Genomic DNA, 20349 nt, shown 5'->3' on the forward strand with positions numbered 1-20349 from the left:
GGGAGGAGTGGTATTTAATGATCATGCGCTCGAGCAGGTGGGAGCTTAGTAGGAATTGCCAAGTGAAGGAAATATTTGTGAAAACTAGTTCATTTGAGCAACATCTATGCATGCAATAAAAGGCGGAATCATGCTTGTATGCACTAAAAAAACAAAACTTTACCCGCGAAATTCAAGGCCTAATAATTGTGGTGAACCAAGACTCAACTCAAATCTTAAAGAAAAGAGTTGAGAAACTTTTATACCTTTGAAGCACCTTTTTGCTTAGCAAAGGATGTTCACCCATGTGAGGGCCTTCTTTCTTTAGTCTCATTGCTCCTTGACTCCATGGATGTGGATGGAGGAACTTTGCTTCTTGGCTCCATGACTTCTTGGATGGATGAAGGAATGGATGGTGCGAAATAGATAAGCACACAAATTAAACCCTCTTTTTGTCAATTGTAGTGAAGTGTATAAGTAGGGATCGTTCTGGACCGGGGATTAGGAGGGATTGTTAATCACTTGGATTTGACTTAAAAACGTAAAAACACAATATAAAACACTATTTAATGCTCAAAGAATGCAAAATTAAAAATAAGAAAGATTAAGACTAAGACTTCAACGAAATAAGGGGGAATTGGATTTGGACGAATTTAAACTAAAATGGAAACTTGGAAATAAAACAAATTGTAAATGTGGATTTGACGGAAATGAATGGATGAGAAGCTAGCTAAGGGGTTCATCTCCACACATGTTATACTTGCATACAAAACGATTTCTAATTGCTTTTCAATAAACCATGAATTCTCAACGCCCTGGGTTAATTAGGTCTGCTTAAATTAACCGTCAAGTTTTCCTTAAGTTAATGAATTGGATGATTGCATACGACAACCCAAAGCATTCCTCACAAGTTCCCTACATGAATTGCATAATAGAGATACAAGCAAGAATCATTAAGTATCATGAAAACTATAAGTGTTGACGAGGCATTCGTTACTATGATTGCATGAAACTTATGCCAAGAATTTGTTTAACGCGATTGTTTATGAGCAACCTCCACTACTTGTGAATATAAGTTCATAACTATTACGTGAAACTCACTTATATTCTAGCGTCAAATTCATGCATGAAAATTAAGCGTTCATTCTTAATAAACATACATAAATAGGATATCAATCAAATAGTTAAACAAATTGAATTCACAACTTATGAAACGTAATTAAAAGTAATCAAATCGTATTGCAAGCATAAACATATATTTCGAATCACCCCCTAGCTAAGGGGGGTTTAGTTCCTCATACTTACAAAACAAAGAGAATTGAAATTAAACATTGAAATCAAAGAAACGCCTAAACATTCCAACAACTCAAACGTGAATTGTATGAACGTTTAGGCCCTCTTATCTTCCTCTTCGTTGTGGCACAAGGTCTAAGGATAGTTGGTTTGGGGGAATGGAAGTGTGGAATGAAGTGAGGAGTGATGGAAGTGGAAGAGGAGTGGTGTTTGGATTATAAGAGAAGGGGGACTCACGGCTAAGGAAAGAATGGAAGTGTTTGTGGTGTGTTGTGTATGAAAATGAGATGATTTTGTGAATGGAATGCAAGGGTATTTATAGGAGGAGTGGAGATGTGAATGGCTATTTGTTTAAGGTGTTTGTGGCTGCAATGATGAAGAGTTAGAGCTGGAAATGAATGAGAAAGCTGGAAAGGTAGTTGAATTGCACGGCACAAGTGTGAATGGTGCTGTTTTGTATGTGAATGCATGCTGGAATTGCATGTGAATGCATGCTAGAATGGGATTGGGATACACGGCAATGAGTGGTGTTTGGTGCTGGAAATGGATGTGGCTTCAATCTGAAAATGGGAGAGCATGTGCAAGGCAAGGATGTGAATGATTATGGAGGGGTGTGGCTGAAATAACATGTGGAAAGGTTGGAAAGTTGGAAAGGTGAGTGAAGGCCACGGCAATGGGATAGAATTGTGCTGAAAATGCATGTGAATGCATGCTGGAAATGCAATGTGAAGTCACGGCATTGACTTATTGTTTGTGTAAATGTGTGTGAATGCATGTGTGTTAGGTGGAATGTAGGGGGAATAATGATGAAATGGGAAGTGGAAAGGGTATGAAATGCATGGCAAAAAGGGGTTAATGGTGCTGGAATTGTTGATGTGCACGGCAAAGGGTGAAGTGGATGTGAAATAGGCGTGCATGTGTGTGAATGTGATGAAAATGCATGTGATGCATAGCAAAGGGCTTTGTTTATGTGTTGGCATGGGAATTTCTGGTTCTAAGGCTTTGTTTGATTGGGCTAGGCCCTTTGTTTTATGTTCTAAAGTGCACACAAAGCTTCAATTTTGTCCAACACTTTGGCTCCAAGCATAAGCTATCCATTCTTGGCCCAAAAATGCTCCAAAATGCAATTCTTTGCTCCTTTAGCCCTTAGAACCTGAAATCATACGAAAATGACTTAAAACACTTAAAGAACTAAGAAACAACAACATAAATGCACGAAAACAAGCTAAGTAAGTCGCCTAAATATGCTCCTATCAATGGATTCTCGAAGTTCCCAAAATAGGGAACCTCTAAGTCTCCACACCAAGGAGAGCATTGAGGAAGAGATGAGTGACCTAGAGGAAGAAAGATTGCTAGCTATTTTCCTTTAGGATGGTCGGCCTTCTAAGAGAAGAGAGAGCATTGAGTTTTCATATTTTCTCTCTAGAAAACCCTAATGAACTTTTGGCTATGAAGTCCTCTATATAGTCGTTTCACCTAAGTGACAAACGGAACCAAAACCCATTCATTTACAATATGGCCAGCCTTCTAAAGGCTTTGGGCTGTTTGGGCCCTTTTGAATCTTTAGTTATTAAGTTGTCATACAACTTAAGTTAATGGGCTTGACGGTTCTAAGCCCAATGGGCCTTGAGGTCCAATAATTACTCAAAAGCTAAAACGAACTTATTCATTTGATTAATTAACATATTAATTAATCCTAGCCATAAATAATTAAACCATTTAATTATCCTTACTCATCTCCGTTGTTTTTTCAATTTGTACTTTACACGGTGTACAATCCATTAGGTTCCTTTTAGCGAGGCAGTGAGTGATTAGAACTCTTCAAATCGATTGTGAATTAAAACATACTTTCAATTCTCCCTTTAGTGATTATACACCTTTAGGGCTTCCATAAACCATGAGTGACACCTAGCAATATATCATGGCTACCCAAGCTAATCAGAAGAGGTGAAGAACCTATTAAGTTTAGGATTACAATGCAATACGGTATTTCTCTACTAAAATACTCTTGACCACATTGCTTGGTTTGATAGTTTATTCATGTCTACTATCCAATGTGATTCTTTTACTTATATGATTACCTTGAATGTGATTTGGAATGACTTCCTAAATGTCATTCATACTTTGGCCAGAGATTCTTAATCATATCATAGAGTATTCTCCCTTAAACGGTTTGAAGGTTAGATATCCCTTGTTGTCCATTCACTTACCTCCATGGCTACGTGGCTTAACCCTAACTATGTCGTGGACACCCTTTGAAGGAGTGGCCTTGACATGGTCAAAGATCAAGGACCTAACCACAAGACAACTTTGATGCCTCAAGTCAAATGATTACTTTGCATTATCCCAGCCATGAGTTCTCATGTGACATGAGTATGACAACTCCTTGTTGATCGCGTTCAGTGGACTCATTCTCTATTTAGCACCTACATGATTGTCTTGGTGTCAGTCACACCAATAACTCGAGATCAGTCACTCTCCCTAAGAGAAGACATATCACGTATTGATCTTAACGGACTGTCAATGCCCAATTGGCAATCCTATGATTAGGAACGTTTAGGATATGTATACGAAAGAGAATGGTCTCATGAATCTAACTTCTTTAGATCACATTCTCCCAATTACATATTCCTTGGACTTATCGTTTAAGCATATAACATTTAAATGAGACAGCTTTAAACAATAATCTTTGCCCTTTATATTAAACTAGATTAGTTTAACATGTGACATGTCAGTAAAGTATCATCATATGATTGGCTTTAGGGCACATTTCCAACACAAAGATTGGATTAAATCTGTCTAACAGTTTCTGCGGTTGCTTGAGTTGCACGGCGTGAGTTCATAGGCCTTCATCTTCTTATGCTCTATCAAATAAAGGAATAATCCCAGATTGGAGATGGCAATGTCCTTATCTATATGGTGGAGTGAAACCTCATGAATTAAAGGGGCATGAGTATCACAGTGATGGAGCTTGTACTTGAATCCATTCTTGGAGAATTCCATCGTCAACAGTTGGAAATCCCACAAAACTGGGCTAATGGATGACAACTAATAGACCCCTAGAACAATGTCACACCCACCCAATGGCAGAGAGTATAGGTCCACAGAACAATTTAACCCTCAACAGAGAGAGCAGCCCCCATTCAACAAACTGAGCTATTAACCTTTCCAGCATCTGCAATCATAACTTTAAAAGGTTTGGTAGGTTGAGTGTGCCAAGCAAATCGTTTGAGCAACCTAGAATCCACAAAGTTATGTGTACTGCCAGGATCCAGAAGGATTTTCACTATTTGTCTATTCACTGTACTAATGACCTTCATTGTTTGCACATTGTTCTTAGTGAGAGTGCCATAGAAAGCACATTCACTAAGTTACATATGTTGAAATTCTGGGGAAGGTTGAGAAGGTTCTTCCAATGACTGAGCATCAATGACATACTCACAAGGAGCCAAATTAAGCATTAAAAGCTGCTTGTTAGCACACTTATGCCCCCTACTCCATTTCTCATCACAAAACCAGCAATCTCAACAGCCACTTTTGCATTGAATCTCTTCGGGAAACAGACGCTTCAAAGTAAAATTGGGTGTTCTAGCAAGGGAAACATTTAGAGTAGTGTTGGTGGTTGGTGCATGCAACTGAGGAAGAGGCTTAGGGTACCCAGGTTTGAGATCAGCCAATTGGCATCAATTTGCAAGGCAATAGAGATAGCTTTATGTACAGTAGAGGGGCGTTATAGTTTTACATCATACTTGAGTTCACGCTTTAATCCTCCCAGAAAACAACTCTTAAGAAGAATAGGTCCTAAATCTTGAGTTCTATTAGCCAATCTTCAAATAATATAGTAGGGTACCTGATTATTTCAGTTTGAAGAGTGCCTCTGCACTATCTTCAAACTCAAAGGGGCCAAATTCGCGACAAAAGGCACGGGTGAAGTCTTCCAAGCGAGGAGTACTTTGGAGACAATCATGTCAACAGAACCACTGGAGTGCCTCCTCGTCCAAATGGAATGAGATGGTGACAACCTTTTGGTGCTTAGCGGTGGAGTAGTACGCAAAGAACTGCTCAGATTTGTAAATCCAAGCCAGTGGATCTTCGCCAGGAATGAATCTGGGAAACTTAATTCAAGGTTGCCACTGGTGGCGCGGATTGGAACTACCACCTTCAAGAAGCTCACGACGAGTAGTGCGATTAGGGTTGATGTCACCAGTATCGAGAGGATCGGTGAGAATCACTGGCGGAACAGGGTCAAATTTAGAGGGAACATCTCCAGTGCCCCTAGCACAAGCTTGTCTGAGACGAAATTGTTCGAAAAAAGAGGCCAGTTTCATCTCCAGAGAATCGGAGAGAGCAGCGACTGAAGATTCCAGAGCTGCAATCCGAGCATCCATCAGAGAGAAGCGAGTGTTTAGATTCGAGCGGGGCATGCAAAGAGGGAAACAAGGATAGAAAATTGGATGATACCAATGATAGAAACCTACATCAACCAAGCAATTGTAGCAATGGAGATAAAGAGAGGGACCAGAGGAAGGAAGAAGACGAGCAGAAAACTAGTGTGGTATTTTTTTAGTATATTCTCCTAATAACCGTTGTGAGAGCATTGAGGCTATTGCTCCATTTAAAACATCCCAATGGGAAATGCCAACTCAACATTCCACTAGTTAACTCACTCACTTACAAAACAAACTCCTTTCTTATTTAAAACAACAATGCTATTCTTACCACATTAATATACCACATTAGTATACCACATTATGTGGCATCTGATGTGGCTGTCCACATCATCAAATTAATCATAATTTAATTTAAATTAAAATCTATTTAATAAACTAATAATAAATAAAAAATCTGAAATTAAATGGTATTTGTGGCATACGAGGAGTCTCCTCTCCTCTCCTCTCCTCTCATTCCTTCCCCGATGCTTCTTCTTCCGTTTCTTCTTCCATGCCATTTTTTTGTTTTAGCCCAGATTTTGTTCAGCAGCCTCGCCATTGATGGAAGCAGATCTTTTTGTTTCAGTTCTCAAACCATTGAGGTAAGAATGCAAACCCAACTTTCCAAAATAAAAAATCTGAAATCATTTCCTCTTTCAGTTCTCACTCTCTCTCTCTCTCTCTCTCTCTCTCTCTCTCTCTCTCTCTCTCTCTCTCTCTCTTCTACAGGTACAGGACCTAAGTAACTAGTCTAGCTTATTGCAAACCCAACTTTCCAAAATAAAAAAGAGACTAAGGTGAATTCCTGAAAATTTGTTCATAGAAAAATGACACTGGGGGTTGAAGAAGAACCCGAAAATTTGGAGGACACTAACCACGTGATGATTATTAGCAACCCCATATATGAAGGTAATTATTTTTATTATTTATTGGCATTCAGGTTCTACTTATCTGTTAATTTGATTCAAGAAATTGGAGTTTTAGTTTCATTTTTCTTTTATGAAAAGCTTGGAAAATTTGTATATACCATTTACTGGAGGTTTGTAATTCTTAGATTAATAGAGTAAACAAAACGGTTTGAATGAAACCCACTCGATATAAATGTATATACCCCATGCATACAAACAAGCACATACATATTTTTATAGCTCTAAAATCTTCAACGAAGTGGGATATAACTTTTAAAAACTTTTAAGAAGTGCAATATTTATAAATTTGTAAGCAATTGAGATTTCCTTTTTTTGTTTTTTTTTTTTTTTGCTACTCGGTCATATTGTCATCTTGTTGTGCATCTCTTTCAAAATCTTGATATCTAATTATCTGATCTTTGTGTTCCATTGCCTGTGTTTAAATTCTTCTTTTCATTGAAATTTCTACTGCATAATAATTTTAAGCAAGTTACATTTTTTCTATGTCTTATGAGATGTTAGTCTATACCTATAGGCTATTAATATAGCTTGTCCAATGCCCTCCCCAGTGATTGTCAACAAAGAGGTTCCATGAATTATGTATTTGCCTCATACAAACTTCTCCTCATTTTATTTTTCCGCATGGAAACTTTTTGTTTCAGCTACTCTCTTTGCTCGATTCGGTGCACCGTCGAACTCCTACGACAAGGACTTTTCACTTTCCAGTCTTTGTATAATTTAATTTTTCTATCTAAAATGCTTAATTTTGTTGTGGGGTTTGTTTTCTCAGCCATTGCAGTGCATACACTAGAATTGAGAGACTTGCACATATGGCTAATGTATTTACATTGATAGTATGGTGTAATATATAAACTTGTATAATTATGTTTTATGTTTTAGGAACAGGGAGTTCTTCTAATGAATTTACTGAAGAAGATGATGTAGTTGAAGTGAGCTCTTGTAATGAAACAGAAAGTGATGGGGTTCATACAATAGAAACTTCTAATGAAAGTATTGAAGAAGATGATGCAATTGAAGCAACTTCTGATGCCACTGAAGCGGAAAGCAATGGGGTTCATGCAGTTGAAAATAATGGGACTAACATGGAGAACAAAATGAATGTGGAAGAAAAGGTCCAAGAGCCTCAAGTTGGAATGATCTTTGACAACGCGGATCAAGTGGCTACATATTACAAGGAATATGGGAGACAATCAGGATTTCCAGTGATAAAGAGATCATCAACGAAGGGAGATGATGGAGAATTGAGGTATATTACTATGTGTTGCGCTCGATCAGGTACATCAAAAAGTAATTCAAGTAATCCTCTTAAGCCATATCCAAGTATAAAGAATGATTGCAAGGCTCAGCTAAGGGCAGGTTTATACTTGGGTGAGAAATGGCGAGTGAATTCTGTAAAGCTTGATCATAATCATGGGTTGAGTCCAACAAAAACTCGTTATTGGAAGTGTTTTCGGGAAGTTAGTTCTTCTGTAAAAAAGAAGCTTGAAGTGAATGATAAAGCCGGAATAAGGGTCAACAAAAGTTATAATTCAGTGGTGGTTGAAGTTGGGGGGCATGAGAATATGAAGTGTTTAGAAAAAGATTGTAGAAATTATATTGAAAAGGTGAAGCGCTTACGACTTGGAGAAGGGGATGCCACTGCAGTTCAAAACTACTTTGTAAGCATGCAAGCTCAGAATGCAAATTTCTTCTATGCAATTGATTTAGACAAAAATGGTCGTTTAAGAAATGTATTTTGGGCAGATGCAAGGAGTAGGGCATTGTATGAAGAATTCGGTGATGTTGTAACATTTGACACAACGTACTTGACTAATAAGTACGATATGCCATTTGCTCCATTTGTAGGAGTTAATCATCACGGGCAATCAATTTTATTGGGATGTGGATTGATTTCAAGGGAAGATACTGATTCCTTTATTTGGTTGTTTAAGACCTGGCTTGCTTGTATGTCTGGTCATGCTCCAAGTGGAATAATTACAGATCAAGACAAAGCTATGAAAAAAGCGATTGAAGTTGTTTTTCCTAATACTCGACATCGGTTGTGCTTGTGGCATATAATGAAAAAGGTTCCTAATAAGCTCAAAAGTTATAAGGAATATGAGTCTATGAGCTCTTCGTTAAACAGCATTGTTTATGACTCAATGACTTCTGAAGATTTTGAAGAACGTTGGGCTGAGATGATTGAAAAATATAAGTTTAAAAAGCAAGTGATGCGAGATTTATACGCACACAAATTAAACCCTCTTTTTGACAATTGTGGTATAAGTATAAGTAGGGATCGTTCTGGACCGGGGATTAGGAGGGATTGCTAAAACCTTGGAAACTGACTCAAAAACGTAAAAACAAGATAAAACACTAAACTAGACTCAAAGAATGTGAAACTAAATGTTAAAACACTAAGACAAACCAAAAGACTCAAAATGCTTTAAAAACACAAACTAAATTGATTTCTAACTAAATTGAACAATAAAGTAAAGGGGATTGGATTTGGACGACTTTAAACTAAAAATGGAAACTTGGAAACAAAACAAATTGTAAATATGGATTTGACGGAAATGAATGGATGGGAAGCTAGCTAAGGGGTTCATCTCCACATATGTTATACTTGCATACAAAACGATGTCTAATTGCTTTTCAATAAACCATGAATTCTCAACGCCCCGGGTTAATTAGGTCCGCTTAAATTAACCGTCAAGTTTTCCTTAAGTTAATGAATTGGATGATTGCATACGACAATCCAAAGCATTCCTCACAAGTTCCCTACATGAATTGCATAATAGAGATACAAGCAAGAATCATTAAGCATCATGAAAACTATAAGTGTTGACGAGGCATTCGTTACTATGATTGCATGAAACTTATGCCAAGAATATGTTTAACACGATTGTTTATAAGCAACCTCCACTACTTGTGAATATAAGTTCATAACTATTACGTGAAACTCACTTATATTCTAGCGTCAAATTCATGCATGAAAATTAAGCGTTCATTCTTAATAAACATACATAAATAGGTTATCAATCAAACAGTTAAACAAATTGAATTCACAACTTATGAAACGTAATTAAAAGTAATCAAATCATATTACAAACATAAACATAGTTTCGAATTACCCCCTAGCTAAAGGGGGTTTAGTTCCTCATAACTTTGAAATCAAAGAAACACCTAAACATTCCAACAACTCAAAACTTTGAATTGTATGAACGTTTAAGCACTCTTTTCTTCCATTTCTCATACGTACAAAACAAAGAGAATTAAAATGAAACTTTGAAATCAAAGAAACACCTAAACATTCCAACAACTCAAAACTTGAATTGTATGAACGTTTAGGCACTCTTCTCTTCCTCGTTGTTGTAGCACAAGGTTTAAGGATAGGTTGGTTGGGGGGATGGAAGTGTTGGGGAATTATGGAAATGGATGAGGATTTGTGGAAATGGAAGATGGTTTTTGGATTCTAAGGGAGGGAAAGGAATGTGTTTGTGGTGTGTTGTTGTGTTGTGAATGAGATGATGAATGAATGAATGAATGCAAGGGTATTTATAGGAGTAGTGGAGGGAACATATAGGGAGAGAATGGATGGGAGAGCATGTGAATGATAGCTAGGAGAATGATTAAAGGGGTGTGAATGGTTGGAAATGCATGTGGGTGGATTGGTGGTGCAATGATGAAAGAATAAGTGCATGTGTGTGTTTTGTGTTGGAATGAATGTGGATGCATGATGAAAAGTTAATAAATAATGCATGTAGGGTTAGGAAATAAAATCATAACTTAAAGGGGGGAATGATTAAAGGATGTGGCTAGGTTGGAAAGGTGTGGAAGATGGATGGAATTAGGGGGAATGCATGGCAATGATGGGGAGTTCTTTGGTGATGAATGCAATGATGAAGAGTGAATAAATAATGCATGTAGGGTTAGCTAGGTTGGCTTTGTTTGGGTGCATGTGAGTTAAAGAGGGAGAATGTGGTGAAATGATGAAGTAGGAAGGTGGAAATGCATGTGAATGCATGTGTGTGTGAATGGGTGTTTCTTGATGGTTTTGGGGTTGTGATGCATGTGAATGCATGTGGCTAAGGCTTGTTGATTGGGCTAGAGGTTTTGCATGGCTCAAAGGATTGTTTGATTGGGCTAGGCCCTTTGTTTTATGTCCAAAGTGCATACAAGGCTTTCAAATTCGTCCAACACTTTGGCTCCAAAAATATGCTATCCATTCCAAGCCCAATTTTGCTCCAAAATGCTCCAAAATGCATCTTTTTGCTTCCTTAGCCATATGAACCTAAAAACACACGAAAATGGCTTAAATTACTAAAACAACTATGAATTAACAACATAGATGCACGAAAACAAGCTAAGTAAGTCGCCTAAATATGCTCCTATCAGCAAGCACATAAATGGTTAAGAAGCTTGTATGCAGAGAGACATCATTGGGTGCCTGTGTATGTGAAAAATAAATTTTGGGCTGGAATGTCAACGACACAAAGGAGTGAGAGCATGAATGCATTTTTTGATGGCCACGTGAACTCAAAGACTACTTTAAAACAATTTGTGGAGCAATATGAGAATGCATTAAGGAGTAAGGTGCTAAAAGAGGCTTCTGCAGATTCTGATTCTTTCTCTTCGAATGTTCGTTGTGCAACTCATTATGACATGGAAAAGCAAGTTCAAGCTGTTTACACGATTTCAAAATTCAAGGAGTTCCAAAAGGAATTGACAAGTATAATGTATTGTGACAGGGTTTCAGTTGAAACTGATAATGCAATTTTGGAGTACCAAATAGCTGAGCGTATTCTGATCAAGGAGAACAAAAAGAAGACTGTCATTTTCAAGGTCCAGTTTAACGAACGTGAGATTGAAGTTAATTGCAATTGCTGCAAGTTTGAGTTTAGAGGTATATTATGTAGACATGCGCTTTATGTTTTAGTTCATCATGACATTGACTCTATGCCAGATAAGTATATCATTAGGAGATGGAGGAAGGATGTGAAAAGATGCCACACAAGGGTTAGGATAAGTTACAGTAATTGGGTTGCTACACCTGAAGCACAGAGATCTGACAAGATGCAGAAAACCTTTGACGACATTAAGGAATTAGCCAATGATTCTGATGATAAGTGTATGTTTGTGGTGAGATGGATGCATAAACTAAAGGAGCAACTATGTAAACATGATGGAGCGGCTAGTAGCACTCAACCAACACCACAGTCACCTGATGATACGAACTTTGATCCTCTTCCTAACCCAAATCAGCGTATACTTACGCCATTGTTAGCTAGAGGTAAAGGTCGTCCACCATCAAAAAGGAAACAATCCAAGATTGAGCAAGTAATCAAAAGAAGACAAAAAAGACGGAAAAAGATTACGTCTTGTAAGGACAATACAGATGAGGAAGAAACACAGGTAACAAACATATTTGTTTTATATGACTAATAAGTTGATAAATCATAACATGCTTCACTTGCGACTTTTGTAGAAATCCATGGAAAGTGATGCAATATGCCATATTGATGGTCCACCTCCTTGTAGAAGTGATAACATAATTGCAACGCAAGAGAGTAATGTTGTTGTGGAGGTATGCGATAAATATATTGATCTTCTTGTTATCTTTTTACTTAGTTAATAATCATTGTCATTATAATTACTATATTTACTCTTTGTAATTGTAATTACTTTTATTCTTTGGGATTTAGCGTTCTCATCTTACACAAGGAGTTCAAATTTGCATGCCTGCCAACCAATATCCTATTTTTCCCCATACTAATGTAAGTTGTGCATTTTGTTCTATTGATGGTGATTTTGAATTGCTTGTGTTACCTATTGAATAAATATTACCTATTGTAGGAAAACATGGCTTTGTTATTGGGACTCAGTCGAGGTAGTCATCCAAACCCATTTTACAAAGAGTCTAAGATTGGAAATATAAGTTATCCTACTATTCATGGAAATTATGTCCAGGTAAACATTGAGAGGATGCATTTAATCCTTTTGTTGTTATTAATTAAATATTTATTTACATCACATAGTATAATGCTCTATCTGTAGTTCTTATGGTTTTTTTTTTCTCTCTCTCTTTATTTAGGGTCAACAATATCCATACTGGAATGGAGGTTATAGTATGTACAATATGCAGAGCTCTACTTCAAGAGGAAATGATGACCAAGAGCTTAACTAAGCAATGGAAGCAACAATGAAAGCAATTTCTTTATGCAGTTTGAGTTTTTGTGGTTTTGGATCCTATTTCTTCTAAACATAGACTTCAATGCATTTCAAATATTTTGTAACAGTAGCCAGTATGCAGACGTGTTGCTCTTCTAATTCTTGTTGTACTAAAAGTGGAGTTCAATCAAATTCTTAAAGGGAGCATATGTTTAATCAACAAAATTGAAAAACGAAATGCCTATATCAAAACACCGCTTTCTAAAGCTATAAACCAAAAACCAATTTCTTCCAAGATTCAATCTTGCATTCCTGCAGCAACGATTATAGCTTAAGAAGAATGCAGAGCACAAATATTCATAATCTGATCATGAAAATGTTTCTACTTTTTATTCACATTTACAAGTTGTAGAACAATATTGATTGACCTGGTAAATCTACTATATACAAATAGTGTCCAAAAAATTGGAGCAAAATCCAAACCAGAAAAAAAGTACAAAAAATCTTAGAACAAGAATGTTCGTCATCTAACTGCAGAAGCAACAATATGAGCCCACTATTTAAGATTGTCTTTCATGTCAATTTCATTCTTCAATGCAGAAAACCTCCAATTCATCAATGGTTTTTCTATCTTCCTCTTCTCCCTGACCTCCCAAGCTTCAAAAAGGTATGGCCTTGTACTTGCAGACTCATCAAAACACTCATCTTTGCTATCATCCTTCTTTCCCAATCTTTGCTGCCCATAAATGATTTTCTCCAAGAACCCTTCTGGCAACACACCCTCCAAATCAAAGTCGTCAACTCCGAGGACCTACTTTATTTTCGCATCAACCAACGGCTTCAACTCCGTGGTGATATTATGTTTGCCAATATCAGTAAGTAAATAACACCTTAAAAAACTTTCTCGAAACAGAAAAAAAGTAATGCTTTACCTGACTAGTGCATTGTAACGACATAATTTGCTGCTTTTGTAAATTTTCTTGCCAATGGAAAATTGGATTGCATTAGTATCAAGAGGTGCAGTAGCATCAGGCCTAAAGGTAACACAAGGTCACTTGAAAACTACAGAGGAAGGATACTTAGAAAATTATACTTTTTAGTCTTTGTAAGTAATTGTCAATGCTTTCTTGCTAAAACTCCAATGATGTCATACTCACTACTATTCACATACATTACCAAATTAATAAGTAATCAAATTATAAATTGCTACAGTCTAAGGCAGTACATTGTTTCCGCAACTTCCAATTATCATCAGTGGCAACATTCAGTAGCATATAATATTGGAAAGCTAGGCCAATTACAATAATTAGATAATTTAAAAAATAAAATTAAAAATTTTGAACTGGACAATATGAACACTTCATAGTGCTGACCCTGTCAAGCGCAAGAATTCTAACATCGGGTGGGTATATACACTAAATTTCTTCATATGAAACCTACACTTGGATGCAGAGGATACCTTATGTGTTCGAATCTGGTTAAGCAACTCTCTAAATGAATCTTCCATTCCTTCCCCAAAGAATTTAAACACAGGTAATGGAACACAAAGATCAGATAATTAAATACCAAGATTTTGAAAGAGATGCACAACAAGATGACAATACGACCGAGTAGCAGAAAAAAAAAAAAACAAAAAAAGGAAATCTCAATTGCTTACAAATTTATAAATATTGCACTTCTTAAAAGTTTTTAAAAGTTATATCCCACTTCGTTGAAGATTTTAGAGCTATAAAAATATGTATGTGCTTGTTTGTATGCATGGGGTATATACATTTATATCGAGTGGGTTTCATTCAAACCGTTTTGTTTACTCTATTAATCTAAGAATTACAAACCTCCAGTAAATGGTATATACAAATTTTCCAAGCTTTTCATAAAAGAAAAATGAAACTAAAACTCCAATTTCTTGAATCAAATTAACAGATAAGTAGAACCCGAATGCCAATAAATAATAAAAATAATTACCTTCATATATGGGGTTGCTAATAATCATCACGTGGTTAGTGTCCTCCAAATTTTCGGGTTCTTCTTCAACCCCCAGTGTCATTTTTCTATGAACAAATTTTCAGGTATTCACCTTAGTCTCTTTTTTATTTTGGAAAGTTGGGTTTGCAATAAGCTAGACTAGTTACTTAGGTCCTGTACCTGTAGAAGAGAGAGAGAGAGAGAGAGAGAGAGAGACAGAGAGAGAGTGAGAACTGAAAGAGGAAATGATTTCAGATTTTTTATTTTGGAAAGTTGGGTTTGCATTCTTACCTCAATGGTTTGAGAACTGAAACAAAAAGATCTGCTTCCATCAATGGCAAGGCTACTGAACAAAATCTGGGCTAAAATAAAAAAATGGCATGGAAGAAGAAACGGAAAAAGAAGCATCGGGGAAGGAATGAGAGGAGAGGAGAGGAGAGGAGAGGAGACTCCTCGTATGCCACAAATACCATTTAATTTCAGATTTTTTTATTTATTATTAGTTTATTAAATAGATTTTAATTTAAATTAAATTATGATTAATTTGATGATGTGGACAGCCACATCAGATGCCACATAATGTGGTATACTAATGTGGTATATTAATGTGGTAAGAATAGCATTGTTGTATTTAAAATAAAACCCTCAAAATACAAGAGGTGCAAGAAAAACTTTCCTAACAAATTTGGGTTGGATTTGATGCAATGGGATCCGCGGCATGGCCTGAGCAGGACGGAGGAGAGAGACTGGTTATTTAGTCACATGAGCAATCTTAGAGGAGTTGTTTGGTTATGGCTTTAAATGACACATGGTTTTATTTGATTGGACCACGGGTAATTTCAGTATATTGGGTCCTCCAAGTATTATCCATGTTTTTAAAGAAGTAATTTAGAACTTCCAGCAAGAGAGGCAAGATGGAGAAAAAGCTGGTACTGGCAGATTGTTTGACCAATTCTCGGGAGTCGTGGTGTTTGCCTTGGACACGTAAACCACGATTAGCACTTAATTAATTAATTAAGTATTTAATCCTTTTAATTTCTTCTCTTTTTCTTTCTTGACTACTTTCATATCCAATTTGTCTCAACTAGTTGATAAATATTATCTCTAATAATAATTAGCTTGTTTTTTGTTTAATACATATTGGTCCATTGGACCCAAAGCTCCTTGGAATTAATATTTTAATTAATTTGAAATTATCAAACAAAAAGACTAATCAGGTTCTTTGATTTTTGCGTGTGAAAAGAGTGAAGACACGCTAAAGATATTTAACATTTACGATGACTGTATATCCATCTTGTCGGTTGGAACTTGGACTGTTAAGTGTCGGTTGTGTTTGAAATGTTCTCCACCCTTCATAAAATTTTTGCCATGCAACTATTTATATGCGGCCAAAATTAGGTGCATTTTTATACCAATTTTGATCAATTGATAAAATACCACATGGAAGATGAACTTTTATGATACGATGTATACTTTAAATTAGTCCAATTTTAGTAAGTGAGTTTAGATTTGAGTGACAAAGAAAATAACATTACCTTGATCCACTTGTCTAAATAGCGATCAACCGCACATTTGTACATAGCAATTATTTGGAAGTTGGATGTTATCAAGAATGTTAAACTATCGGTATCCATAGAAATATCGATGTACAAATTTGTGAAAATATCAACAGATATATCAAATATCGAATATCGATATTGGTTGCTTTTGATGAAAAATATATAAATTTGAAATAAAACTTTTGGAAATGTCAAACACTAGTTTGAACAAATATAAAAGTTTCTTCGATATTTAATTGATAAGTCAGAAATATTAAAAAGATTTGTCGACTTTAATCTAAACTTAAAAATTTCTCCGATATGAGGTAAAGTTTAGACTCTGGCTCCCATTTTCATATCTTTTTCAGATTTTTAAGATACTTTCATGGAAATATCAAAGAAATTTCTAACACGGTTAAAAAGGCTATTATGGTTAGTTTTATTTATATGGGGTTTCATGTGCTCATTTCATCATGCTAATCAAAAGGGGGATTAGATTCTTCCACCATTTCCAAACAATGTGAAAACAAAAAGCCCTCCTAGCCTACACTAATATTAAACACTAAAGATTAGGTAATGTTTCATTCAGAAAATCAAGTCAACCATTAAAAAGCTAAATACTTAAGAAACAGTCTTCTATACAAATGTTTGGTGCTTTGCTTTGCTGTATATTCCCCAAACTCTAATTTTCCTTTTTACCTAACCTCTCTAAGTCCCTGTCTTCTCTAAAACATCACTTACACAACACGAATTTACCACCACTGCTTTTTCTTTTTACATTCTCATTTGTTTTTCCCTCTCCAAAATTCAAACAACTGTATTTTAAAATGGTGGGCCCCACCCCTCCAGCCTTTCAATTCGCCGACCCAAAAAAAAAAAAGCAAACCCACCTACAATGTCCAACTACTGTCGCCCAATTCCTCTCTCTCTCTCTCTCTCTCCCCACCAAATTGGAAACTTCCTCCTTAATAATGAGATCCGATGAGCCCCAAATTGTACAGATTCCTTCTCACTAGGCTCCCAAGTGATAACAAAACTGCCCCACCAACTCCTTGCTGCTCCTCCCTCTCCCTCATTTGATGGTAAATCAATGGAAGTTCCTTCACTTTCAAGTTACTCAACCCGATTTTCTGTCTCACTGATTCTATGGTTTTCGCATCCGCAAGGTTTCCCATTGCATCCGTCACGTAGAATACGTTTAGCGCCTTGTCCGTTGTCGTGGATATCTCGGCCCTCGTCACGTTTAGACCGTTCTCGCGGAATGTCCTTGTAACATAAGCTAGAAGACCTTGTCTATCCTCGGTGCATAGTTCTAGCCTCACACCCTGAAATACAACAAAACCCAATTTAACAATTAGCATTTGCAACATCATGGAACAATAACAAAATGACATGATAAACAATTTGATTGAAGAGGAACTGAAAAATGAGCAATACCACAGATGCTCTTCTTTGAACCGCGGCCTGTAAGCATTGGATTACACGCTGTTGTTCGGGTTCAGAGCTAATTGGGGTTCCATCAGTGTGCCTAATGTAAAATTCCTGAAATATAATTCAACCACAAAACACAAGTCAATCTCATGCTTCAATATAATAATAACAAACATGCAATTAACCAAGTTATTAGGAAAATAAGTGCATACCATGTACCCTCTGTCCCCAGATGTATTAATAGTGGCATGAAAAACCACGTAGTCCATGTCTGTCAACGTGCAAACAACGTCGAACAAAAGCTTTGCCCTATCCTTGCACTGAATATTCACTATGGAATAACCCCTTTCAGCCCAATTCTGCACCGTTATGACCGGAGAATTGGTGCAATGCTGTAAAACGGGCTTTCTGTCATAATCGCGATCTGCAAACATCATTTGATGCAGTCTTCTTTCGGTGTGTGCAACTGCCATTGAAACTGAGGTTTTCGCGCTTCGAATATCATTGTCCCCTTTAAGAACATTCCTTAACCGCGCTTCAATCCTATCAATTTTCTGTGAGTCCTCAATCGGGCAACCGGAATCACAATCCTTAACATAAATCAATGAAGCAATTCGGCCATTGTGCGTCCACACCTTGGACTCAACCACAATGCATTGCAGGTCAGCTAGCACCGCAAACACCTCGGAAAGAAGGCCTACTCGGTCTGTCCCGGTGAGCTCAAGGGCCGTAAAACCGTTACTACAGTTGGATGTACCAAAATGAATTGTCTCAAGTGACTGCCAAACACAAGAAATTAAACAATTTCAGTTTCAATTGAAAATGAATTTCACTAGTAAAAAATGGGGATTAAACTAGAATTAAATGAAATATTTATTAACCTGCTCAATATAGTTAATAACGCTCTCGTCTGTTAATTTATTCCCGTTCTGATCAGTTACATGAAAAACTGCAGTAAAAACAGAAACCATATTAAGAAAAATAATTCAAAAATAAATACCAAAAAACGAAAGGGAAAAAATTGAAGATATTCGTACCAGCCATGAACCAGCGACCATCAGAAGAAATGTACGCTTTTTTAATGGAGAGGTTGAGATCCGTGAGGACCTGAACAGCCTCCAGAAGAATTCCATGCCTTCTAGCACTGTCAACCTGCGGACCCAAAAAAAAAAAAAAACAAAAACAAAAAAAACCCCATTAGTCAAACTTTGTGGAAGAATTCAAACCTTCTTTTGGGGTTTTTGGTAGGGAGAAATTACAAAATTTGGGTTTTACGGGGAAGCAAACCTTGACTAAAGTCGCAGTGGAGCAGACGGCATTGTCGATCACGACCCTACAAACCGAAAGCGTGAAAAATGGTCAAGTCAGAGAAGCACCACCGCAACACCTTTTTCATTTAATTGTTTTCTATTTTTATTTCCCCAAGTTTTTAAATTTCAAAGTGAGGAAGCATCAAGTATGTACGAGGAATTGTAAGAAAAACCCAGAAAATTCAAAAAATAAATTAAAATAAAACCATGGAATTTAGGAGAGAAAATAAATGTGGAGTGAAAAATGGGTCAGATGGGAAATATCGAGAAGAGATTTGGATCGTTGAAAATTCTCTCGAGAAAATTCGAGATCACAGCGGTAATGAAAGATTTTGAAAGCCAGAAAATCCATAATACCAAAAAAAAAAAAATAGGACTAAAACATCAAAATCCAGAAACCAAAAGACCCAAAATGTTGAAGGAGTGGTGAAAATTTTCTCGAGAAAGTTGGAGATCACAGCGGCGGTGGACCGGAAATTCCATAGAATAAAACCCAGAAAAACCCAATGTTTGAAGATATGATGTAAGTACCTGGGGGTGTTCATCCGGAAGACGAGCTTCTCATATTCGCCGAGGCAAGCAGTCCACTCCATCGCTCTGATTTCGTCGAGACAGAGGGAAGCAACTCTTGTTGTCCTTTAAAGGGAAAGAAAAATCTCAGAGATTCTGCGTGTGTTTTAGCGACAAAAGTATCGATGAAACAGTAAGCGAGTAACCACAAACTTCTCCGCCGTATGAAACAAATTCAAATGCCAGATGCCTACAGACTCTCGCTTCTTCGGCCAAATCGCCGTGAATTCTCTCTCTCTCACTTTTTATTTCGCAGCGGAAGGCACGCCTTGTTCTCAGCACACTGCCTCTACGACTACGAGCTATCTTTATATAAATTTATATTTATTTACAAACTAGTCCATCATTTTTTTTACTTTTCTAATTTGATCATTAGTCCCTGGGCAATGCCATGGAAGGTAACCCAGGAGGTAAAAAAAATTAAGATTTAAACTTATGTGGTAAAATTTATTAGAATTTATGCTTAAAATTAAAAATTCTGTCTACTCGTCGCTAATATTAGCATGTGAGTCATACATATGAGGTTAAAACGAAATTCCCCATTGATTGTTATACATAAGGCTTACATGTGAGGATAACATCATATTTTTAGCCTTACATGTGAGTCTTATGTGCTAAAATTAACAGAGAGTTGATGAAATTCTTAATTTAGGGCTTAAATCCTAACATACATCACCATAGAGGCTTAAGTAATTTTTTCATCACAGGGGCTATTTTTCAATTATCATTTAACCACGAGGACTATTAATCCAAT

The 20349-nt window shown here is 36.6% G+C and overlaps 3 protein-coding genes and 1 long non-coding RNA gene across 4 annotated transcripts; 2 read left to right on the top strand and 2 right to left on the bottom strand.

The window, feature by feature from the left end:
- The first annotated feature begins 5979 nt into the window (after positions 1-5979).
- LOC125479605 (protein FAR1-RELATED SEQUENCE 5-like) lies at positions 5980-11682 on the top strand. The gene is made up of 4 exons (XM_048589132.1): positions 5980-6304; positions 6432-8825; positions 11362-11516; positions 11675-11682. The coding sequence occupies exons 2-4, from the start codon at positions 7495-7497 to the stop codon at positions 11680-11682; spliced, it is 1494 nt and encodes a 497-aa protein (XP_048445089.1). The 5' UTR covers positions 5980-6304; positions 6432-7494.
- LOC103954797 lies at positions 11586-12973 on the top strand. Its single transcript, XM_048589816.1, has 5 exons — positions 11586-12025; positions 12099-12197; positions 12316-12387; positions 12467-12580; positions 12705-12973. Exons 1-5 carry the CDS (start codon positions 11687-11689, stop codon positions 12795-12797), a joined length of 717 nt encoding a protein of 238 aa, XP_048445773.1. The 5' UTR covers positions 11586-11686; the 3' UTR covers positions 12798-12973.
- Positions 12974-13146: 173 nt separating this feature from the next.
- Positions 13147-15169, bottom strand: LOC125479793. Its single transcript, XR_007260268.1, has 2 exons — positions 15038-15169; positions 13147-14926 (listed from the first exon to the last, which is right to left on the bottom strand). It is a non-coding gene; the product is annotated as an uncharacterized LOC125479793 (long non-coding RNA).
- Positions 15170-16847: 1678 nt separating this feature from the next.
- Positions 16848-19871, bottom strand: LOC103931913 (ACT domain-containing protein ACR8). The gene is made up of 7 exons (XM_009341442.2): positions 19557-19871; positions 19003-19048; positions 18753-18867; positions 18597-18664; positions 17928-18494; positions 17722-17826; positions 16848-17609 (listed from the first exon to the last, which is right to left on the bottom strand). The coding sequence occupies exons 1-7, from the start codon at positions 19616-19618 to the stop codon at positions 17250-17252; spliced, it is 1323 nt and encodes a 440-aa protein (XP_009339717.2). The 5' UTR covers positions 19619-19871; the 3' UTR covers positions 16848-17249.
- Positions 19872-20349: the final 478 nt, after the last annotated feature.

This window comes from the organism of the source record quoted next, unplaced genomic scaffold (assembly GCF_019419815.1).
Source record: "Pyrus x bretschneideri cultivar Hongxiangsu unplaced genomic scaffold, Pyrus_bretschneideri_v1 Contig3, whole genome shotgun sequence".
NCBI lineage: Eukaryota > Viridiplantae > Streptophyta > Magnoliopsida > Rosales > Rosaceae > Pyrus > Pyrus x bretschneideri.